This window comes from Cebus imitator, unplaced genomic scaffold (genome assembly GCF_001604975.1).
Source record: "Cebus imitator isolate Cc_AM_T3 unplaced genomic scaffold, Cebus_imitator-1.0 Scaffold651, whole genome shotgun sequence".
Lineage (NCBI taxonomy): Eukaryota > Metazoa > Chordata > Mammalia > Primates > Cebidae > Cebus > Cebus imitator.
Window position 1 is genome coordinate 306,240 of NW_016107966.1, and position 9,281 is coordinate 315,520.

The 9,281-nt window shown below is 46.2% G+C and overlaps 1 protein-coding gene across 4 annotated transcripts in view; it reads right to left on the minus strand.

The window, feature by feature from the left end:
* The window catches only part of TRPM7 (transient receptor potential cation channel subfamily M member 7), a 122,080-nt gene extending 113,213 nt beyond the window's left edge, over window positions 1–8,867 (minus strand). For 3 of the 4 annotated variants that reach the window (XR_005198217.1, XM_017517885.1, XM_017517887.2), the window contains exon 1: window positions 8,583–8,867. Coding sequence is in view for 3 of the 4 variants with exons in the window: in XM_017517885.1 (XP_017373374.1) it covers window positions 8,583–8,585 (3 nt within the window). In the remaining variant the exon portion in view is untranslated. The remainder of the gene's footprint in view (window positions 1–8,582) is intronic. The other variant, XM_017517886.2, reaches the window with a different exon arrangement.
* Between the last annotated feature and the right edge of the window lie 414 nt (window positions 8,868–9,281).

Consider the following 9,281-nt stretch of genomic DNA (forward strand, 5'->3'; position numbering starts at 1 on the left):
CCTGCTGACCCATCAAGAATATACACATGGAGCAGCCTCCAAGAAGCCCAGCTAAATAAAATAACTGAGCAGATATTCCTGCTGCCCACTGTAGGAGAGACAGAATTTGGAGTTTGAGTACAATAAAGTTAATCAACAACTGTCTTAATCTGCTTGGACTGCCACAACAAATACCACACAGACTTGAGGGGATAACAACTGAAATAAATTTGCTCACAGTTATGGAGACTGGAAGTTTCAGATCAAGATTCCAGAGGGCCAGCGTTTGCTGAGGGCTCTCAGACAGCTGCCTCCTCACTGTGTCTTCACACAGTGAGGAAGCAGTGAATAAGCTCTCTGGTATCTCTTCTTCTAAGGACATAAATCCTGTCAGATCCACGGCCCCATCCTCATGACCTCATCTATCCCTGATTACCTCCATCTCCAAAAGTCCTCATCTCCAGACACCAACGCACTGGAGGTTAGGGCTTCAACATATGAATTCCCGGGGAGGCAGGGAGGTCACAGACATTCAGTATGTAACAACAACAACAACACACACACATATAGCAGAGGATTAAAGGAGAACCCAGAGGGAGAACCCTCTATTAAGTAACAATCCCAATGTCCAATATACACTCCAGAATGACTAGATATGGTAAGAACAGGAAAATGTGACCCATACTCAAAAGAAAGGTAATCAAATTAAAAGAAATTGCCTATTTAAAAAATTCATGTGGAAGTTAAGAAAAGAAAGAAAAGTTAAATGACACTAAAGACCTAGAAATTCAGAGTTATATGCTAAATTTGTTCATGGGTCAACATGCCTGCCAAGGATGACACAGACAATGACAAATAAGACTAGCCTAAAGCAAAATGTTGAAATAAGCTGGCACTCTCTGACTTCCCCTATCAGAGTCCAATACATCTGACTTTCTGGCACTCTTACAGGCCCTAATCTCAACTTCCATTCTTTTTTTTTAATATATATACATAATTTTATGTCACAGAATTCCACTGGTACTCTAAACTGGCTGCCAACTACTCAACTAATTAACTAATTATTAGATATTATTGACATTTTAGATGTGAACTCTGTGAGTCTTCAAGATACTATTGAAAAAGCATCTATAATTCTGTAACAATCAGCAGAAAAGTTCTATATATTAAAAAACGTAAGGCCAGGTGCAGTGACTCATGCCTGTAATTCCAATACTGTGGGAGGCTGAAGCAGGAGGACCACTTAAGCCTAGGAGTTCAAGATCAACCTGGGCAACAAGAGCACCATCTTTACAAAAACAAAAAATTGTTTTTTAGGCTGGGCGCAGTGGCTCACGCCTGTAATCCCAGCACTTTGGGAGGCCGAGGTGGGTGGATCACAAGGTCAGGAGATCAAGACCATCCTGGCCAACACGGTAAAACCTCATCTTAAAAAATAAAAATAAAACAAATAAAAATAAAATAAATTTTTTTTGAGACAGAGTCTCTCTCTGTCACCCAGGCTGGAGTGCAACGCCGTGATCTCGGCTCTTGGCTACCTCTGCCTCATGAGTTCAAGTGATTCTCCTGCCTCAGCCTCTTGAGTAGCTGGAACTACAGGTGCAAGCCACCACACCTGGCTAATTTTTTGTATTTTTAGTAGAGAAAGGGTATCACCATGTAGGCCAGGATGGTCTCAATCTCCTGACCTTGTGTTCCACCCAAAGTGCTGGGATTACAGGTGTGGGCCACTGCCCCTGGCCAAAAAAAATTTTTTTTTAAAGATGGGGTTTCACCATGTTGGTCAGCCTGGTCTTGAACTCCCGACCTCAGGTGATCCGCCTGCCTTGGCCTCCAAAGTGCTTGGATTACAGGCGTGAGCCACCACGCCTGGCCCCAAATTTTTTTTTTAATTAGCCAGGTTGGTAGTATGGGCTTATAGTTCCAGCTACTTGGGAGACTGAAGTGGGAGCATCACTTAAGCCTGACAGATTGGGACTGCAGCAAGCCATGATCATGCCACTGCACTCTGACCTGGGCAACAGAGCAAGACACTATCCAAAAAAGAAAAGAAAAGAAAACTTGGACATTCACATTGTAAGCCATATCAACCCATTATCTGTCAGTAGGGTGCTGATACTTTGTTGATACATGCATGATAGGCTTCTGTAGGTTTCATTTATTTGAGTCCCACTCAGGCCGCAGTGCAATTGCCCGATCTCAGCTCACTGCAACTTCCGCCTCCTGGGTTCAAGCAGTTCTCATGGCTCAGTGTCCCAAGAATCTGGGATTATAGGTGCACACCACCACGTCCACCTGATTTTTAAGTTTTTAGTAGAGATGGGGTTATCCACGTTGGCCACGCTGATCTCAAACTCCTGGTCTGAAGCAATCTGGCCACCTCAGCCTCCCAAAGTGCTGGAATTACAGGCATAAGCCTCCATGCCAAGGCTTTCCTGCAGTTTTTAACAAAGAGTTACACCCATTCAGAAATCTATTTACCTTATAACTTTTCTAATCTAGTAAGGATAGCCTCAGAGTATGCGTCTCTGTACTTGTCAAAATAAAATGCATGGCCAGAGGTGGCTGATGTCTCTAATCCCAGCACTTTGGGAGTCTGAGGTGGGTGGATCACTTGAGGTCAGGAGTTCAAGACCAGCCTAGTCAACATAATGAAACCCCGTCTCTACTAAAAATACAAAAATTAGCTGCATGTGGTGGCGGGCGCCTGTAATCCCAGCTACTCATGAGGCTGAGGCAGGAGAATTGCTTGAACCCAGGAGGCTAAGGTTGCAGGGAGCTGAGATTGCCACACTGCACTCCAGCCTGGGTGACAGAGCAAGACTAGTCTCAAAAAAAAAAAAAAAATTGTGTGTATTTGTGTGTGTAAAGCATTTACAGCAATGGCCACAGCTAAATGCTGACACATGTTAGCTACTGTAAAAATGTGCCTAAAGCCTGTTACACACTTCTCTTAGTCCAAAGTATCTTCTGGGTGTTGGGTATGATAAATCATACTCCGACTGGAAAGACTATCGGTTTGTATATTAAAGGGTAATGTATAGCCCTGTCTTTCTGGACTAATTAATGTTTCTGCAGTGTCCTAATAGTAACAGTCTGCTTCTCAGGTAACTTTCCTCCTATCATCTCCAGTGCACTATCAAACTGCCGGCAAAAGCAGAAAACTAAGCCTGTTAAATTTCACTTTGCACATATTTTTCAATCAGTGAACTCTGTCTCAAGGTTGCTACATTATTGATAACTTACCTCAAAAGCTTTTTTCTCACTTTTCACAAGGAGCTTGGTTTTGAAAGCTTAAGGTTTCCAGAAGTCTGGCAGTTGAATAGTTGAGGTGTCATGTTATTGACATGTTCATATGATGGTAAGAGGGGCAAACAGTATTTCACAGACTTTAATCCTAATATTGCTCCTTGAAACCAGAAGGCGGAGGTTGCAGTGAGCCAAGATCACGCCACTGCACTCCAGCCTGGGCAAAAGAGCGAAACTCCAACTCAAAAAACAAAAACAAAAACAAAAGACTGTGACCTGACAAAAACAGTCAGGTCAAGGGTCAAGACTATCAACTTCAAAAAACTGCTTACCCAGCTTGTAGAGAGCTAAGAAAAAAAAAAACTGCTTACCTTCGCACACCAAAATTTAACAGGGTTCTAAAACCTCTACATGGCCAGAAAACTAAATACTCACAGAAAAGCAGGTTAAAAAAATCCAGAGCATGAGGACAGAAATTCGAGACCAGCCTGGTCAACACGGTGAAACCCCATCTCTACTAAAAATATAAAAATTAGGTGGGCGTTGTGGTGGATGCCTGTAATCTCAGCTACTCCGGAGGCTAAGGCAGGAGACTCACTTGAACCCAGGAAGTGACCCGAGATGGCACCACTGCACTCCAGCCTGGGTGACGAGAGTGAAACTCCGTCTAAAAAAAAAAAAAAAAAAAAAATCCAGAGCAATTTTCTACATCCAAAATGAATTGCACCAAAAAGTCAACAAAATCTCTAAAAGTACTAACTTAAAGTAGAACTAATCATGTTTTTTTTCTTTTTTTAATCAATAAAGCACATCTGAGCAGAAGAACTAATCATATTTTTATAAACTGCAAGAGGTCCAAGTCAAATGCTGCATTCACATTCAAACTAATCTAATAATTGCAAAGCATCATCTAAAAGTGACACCCATCTAAGTTCCTTTTTCTGATTCACATAAATGGACTCAGTTAGTTATAATCCCCTTAGGCAAATAATGCTTACGTCCTAAACTAACCTTAATCACCAAATTTTGCTTCCGAATACCAAACTTTATTATTTTTTTTTAAGACAGGATCTGGTTCTGTCACCCAGGCTGGATGGCATGATCTCAGCTCACTGCAACCTCAACCCACCCACCCACCCTCAGCCCCCCAAGTAACTGGGACCACAGGTATGTGGTGTGTGTCACCATGCCCAGCTAATTTATAATCTTTTTGGTAGGGACTGGGTTTCGCCATGTTCCCCAAGCTGATCTTGTACTCCTAGGCTTAAGGGATCCACCCACCTCAGCCTCTCAAAGTGCTAGAACTACAAGCATAAGCCACTGCACCCTGTTCCAGGTACCAGACTTAAAGCAGACATTTAACAGGCAGGTCACTTAAAAAAAACTTCAATTTACTTATATGTTGAAAGATTTTCCAAAAAGAAAGGAAAAAGAGAAACCCAGAATGAAAAATAGTAGATCAATGACAAAAACTACATGGCTACTACAAAAACTACTACATGAATAACTGATGGGGAACTTCACAACTAAGAGATCAGGCATTAGACAACACGAATCCACTGGTCAATTTTAACATTAAAAAAAAGGGAGAGAGAGGCTGGGTGCAGTGGTTCTTGCCTGTAATCCCAGCACTTTGGGAGGCTAAGGAGAGCTGATCACAAAGTCAAGAGAGACCAGCCTGGCCAACATGGAGAAACCCTGTCTCGACTAAAAATACAAAAATTAGTCAGGCATAGTGGCAGGTGCCTGTAATCCCAGCTATTCAGGAGGCTAAAGCAGGAGAATCACTTGTACCCGGCAGGTGGAGGTTACAGTAAGCCAAGATCATGTACTCCAGCCTGGGTGACAAGGGCAAGAATCCATCTCAAAAACATAAAACAAACAAACAAAAACAGACAACATGTGCCTCTTAAAGTAATGCAACAAAAAGCACACAGTACTATCTGGGAGTACTGTTCAAAGTATGAAACTGAAATCTGATTGACTTTTTTTTTTGAGGCAGAATCTCATTCTGTCACCCAGGATGGAGTGCAACAGCTTGATCTTGGCTCACTGAAACCTCTGCCTCCAGTTCAAGCGATTTTTCTGCCTCAGCCTCCCCAGTAAGCTAGGATCACAGGCATCCACAACGATGCCCAACTAATTTTTGTATTTTTAGGAGAGATGGGGTTTCACCGTGTTGGCCAGGCTGGTTTTGAACTCTTGGTGATCCATGATCTACCTGCCATGACCTCCCAAAGGTGCGGGGATTACTGCCCTCCCCATCAAGTCTTTTTTATTTTTGAGACAAAGTCTCACTCTGTCACACAGGCTGGAGTGCTGCGGCACAATCTCGTTTCCCTGCAACCTCCACCTCCCAGGGTCACTCAATACTCTCTGCCTTAGCCTTCGGAGTACCTGGGATTGCAAGTGAGCACCACCATGCCCAGCTACTAACTCTTTTTTTTTTTTTTTTGAGATGGCGTCTCTGTCACCCAGGCTGGAGTACAGCGGCACAATCTCAGCTGACTGCAACCTCCAACTCCTGGGTTCAAGCGATTCTCCTGCCTCAGCCTCCTGAGTAGCTGGGACTACAGGCATGTGTCACCACACCTGGCTAATTTTGTATTTTTAGTAGAGACAGGGTTTCACCATATTGGCCAGGCTGGTTCTTAAACTCCTGACCTCAGGTGATCAGCCTGCCTCGGCCTCCCAAAGTGCTGGGATTACAGGGGTGAGCCACCATGTCCGGTCCTGATCAAGTCTTTAGATTAACTACTAGTTCACATGAAATACAAAGGAGAGGCCAGGTGCGGTGACGTACACCTGTAATCCCAACACTTTGGGAGGCGAGGTGGACGGATCACTGGAGGTCAGGAGTGCGAGACAATCCTGGCCAATATGGCGAAACATGGTCTCCACTAAAAATACAAAAATTAGCTAGGCGTGGTGGCTCTCACCTGAGTCCCAGCTACTTGGGAGGTTGAGGCAGTAATCACTTGAACCCAGGGGGCGAAGTTGCAGTGAGCCAAGATTGCAACACTGAACTCAGCCTGGGAAACAGAGCGAGACTTCATCTCAAAAAAGAAGGAAAAAAAGGCCGGGCATGGTGGTTCCCTCCTGTAATCCCAGCACTTTGGGAGGTTGAGGCGGGCGGATCATGAGGTCAGGACGCAGAGATGAGCCTGGCCAACATGGCGAATTTCCGTTTCTACTAAAAATACAAAAGAAATTAGCCAGGCATGGTAGAGGGTGCCTGCAATCCCTGCTACTGGGAAGGCTGAGGCAGGAGAATCACCTGAACCTGGGAGGTGGTGGTTGCAGTGAGCAGAGACCTTGCCATTGCATTCCAGCCTGGGCGACAGAGCAAACTGCATCTCAAAAAAAAAAAAAAGGAAAAGAGAAAATACACAGGAGAAAGAAACATGTTAGATGACACTACAGGGATGCATTCAACAAAATCTAAACTGTAGGAAATTCTACAGGGCAAATGGGATTTCTTCAACAAATAGATGGTAAATAACACCTCCACACCGCGAGAGAAAGCACTAGAGTCTGAAAGTTACCAACCAAATGCTCTGTGCAAAATTCTTTGGAACTCGAGTCAAACCAATCAACTCACTAAAACATGAGACAATCAGGGAAATATGCTGAATGTTTAATGATATTAAGCAATTATTAATATTTAGGTGTGCTAATAATATTGTAATTATGTTAAAAAGTCCTTGTCTGTTTAAGCAGGAACACAATAAACTATCCATAAATGACATTTGTCTGGGATTTGCTTTAAAATTATCCAACTGAGGAAGAACAGAAGGAATAACAGAAGAAATAAAATTCACATGGTTGAAGCTGTTGAAACTGGCCAATGGGTATACGGTAGTTTATTCTACAATTTATCTTTGCATGTTTGAAATCTTCCAGTTTAGCCTGGCTCCATAGCTCTCCCGCCTGTAATCCCAGCACTTTGGGAGTAGCTCCTGCCTGTAATCCCAGCACTTTGGGCGGATCACCTGAGGTCAGGAATTCGAGACAGCCTGGCCAAACATGGGAAACCCCGTCTCCACCAAAAATGTAAAACTTAGCCAGGCGTAGTGGCTACAGTCCCAGCTACTCGGGAGGCTGAGGCAGGACAACCGCTTGAACCTAGGAGGCGGAGGTTGCAGTGAGCTGAGATCGCATCACTGCACTGCAGCCTGGGCGACAGAGTGAGACCCTGTCTCAAAACAAACAAACAAAAAAGAAAAAGGTGTAAAATAGTGGAAGACACATTATTTACTCAAAGTATAACTACATTTGTGAGATAAGTAGAACCCTTATTTTAGTTTTGTATGGCACTTGAATTAGCGTTCAGTGAAAAGCAAACTTGCCAGACTCCAGCAGAGAGAGAGTTGTCAGCAGCAGAGGGAGAGCTGTGTGCAGAAGAGGGAGAGCTGTCTGCAGCAGAGGGAGAGCTGTCTGCAGCAGAGGGAGAGTTGACTGCATAAAGCCTATCAAATTCAATACTGACCAAAATTACCTCCTCTGCGCTTCAGGACCCTGATCTAAATGGCTTTCATTTTAATAAATCTTCAAAATTGGTTCCTGATATCCAAAAACAAAAATAAAAAGGTCTATCGGAAGCTGCAATGCACCGCCTCCCTCTCTCCATTCTGTACCTTCTGGTTTAAAACACGCTCTGGGGCAACGCATAAGGTAGCTCGACTTAAATACTGAGTGACAGTACCTCTTGGTCTCCACAGAAGTCTCTCCCCACCCACCAAAATCCTTAATTCTTCCTAAGAAAAAAGATCTACCTTCAATATTGTCAAATCCCTCCGTTTTGGCTCCAAAAAGCAAATGTACCTATAAGAGTATCCGCTGCACAGCAAACAAGGCACAGCTCCAAACCCGTGTCCTCTACCCACTTTTTGGGCCCTTCCAGCCCTCCCTCCCTTTTCCCATGTTGAACCTGAGCAGAGCTTTTGGCTCCCTTATCTACCAGCAACTGGCGCCAGGAGGACCGTGCTCCCAGGAGATGCGGAGCTTGAAGGTTGAGCGCAGCGTCGGGCGCGCTGCGGCGGCTCAGATCAACCCAGCCAGGTAGTCCCCGGCTCGCGCCTCTGCCGCCTCGAGAGGCCCTAGCTGGAAGACGGGTCTCGGCTCAGGGGATTCCCGCGAAGAGATGTCGTGTCGAACTTGCTACCTACTCCCGCCCCTCACCCCCGAACGAAATGCACACCCGTCCCGCCAGGACAAATCCGGAAGCCTCAAAGCAATTCGTGGGTCCTTCGCCGCTGGAACGCGGCTCCCCACACACTTGCCTGCCAGGTCCTCTCCTTTACCGCCCGCAACCCCAGGACCATTCCCCGCCCCGGCCTGCGTGGGTCCAGTACCATTCTCCTCACGGGGCGGACTCCGGAAGGGCAGCAACTCCTCCTCCTCCTCCTCCGCGGCCTGTAGCCATCTATCGGGAAGCGTCTCTGGACGCGGCAGCAGAGGCCGCCGGACAAGGAACGCCCAGGGAAACCTTCTCAGAACTAACTCAGCTCCGGCGCTAGCAGCTGAAGCCGAGTCTTTCATAATTGTGCGACCAACTCCTCCGGGTGACTGGCCACAGGGACGCGCCCGCGCCCGCCTCCGCCGGCGACGGGGCTGGAGACGGACCACGTGAGCGGCGCGGCGCGTGCGTCGCCGCCCGCGGGTCGGGTCACGTGAAGGGCGCGCGCTCCCTCGCTCGCAGGCAGCCTCCAAGCGCGCCGCGCGCACGCGCCGGGCGGGAGCGCGTCCCCATGCCGACCGCCTCCGGTTTCCCGAAGGTGGTGGGGTGTTCATGCCGTATCTCCGTTGGATACCTAAGCGGGACTTACACAAACAGCTGCCTCAGCTACGAGAGTGGAACTTGGGGAATCGGAGGTTGAGGGTTAAGGTTCCAGGCTTCCGGATGCAGTCTGGAGTTGCTGCGTGAGCTCGTTCCGCTAACTAGGCCTGGCCTTTGTCGGCCCGCTCCAGCAAACTCCAGTGTCCCAACACCCTCTTAGTGCTTCAGAGCTGGTAGAGACTTTAAATGTTACTCTCGACTCGTCCAAAATGCA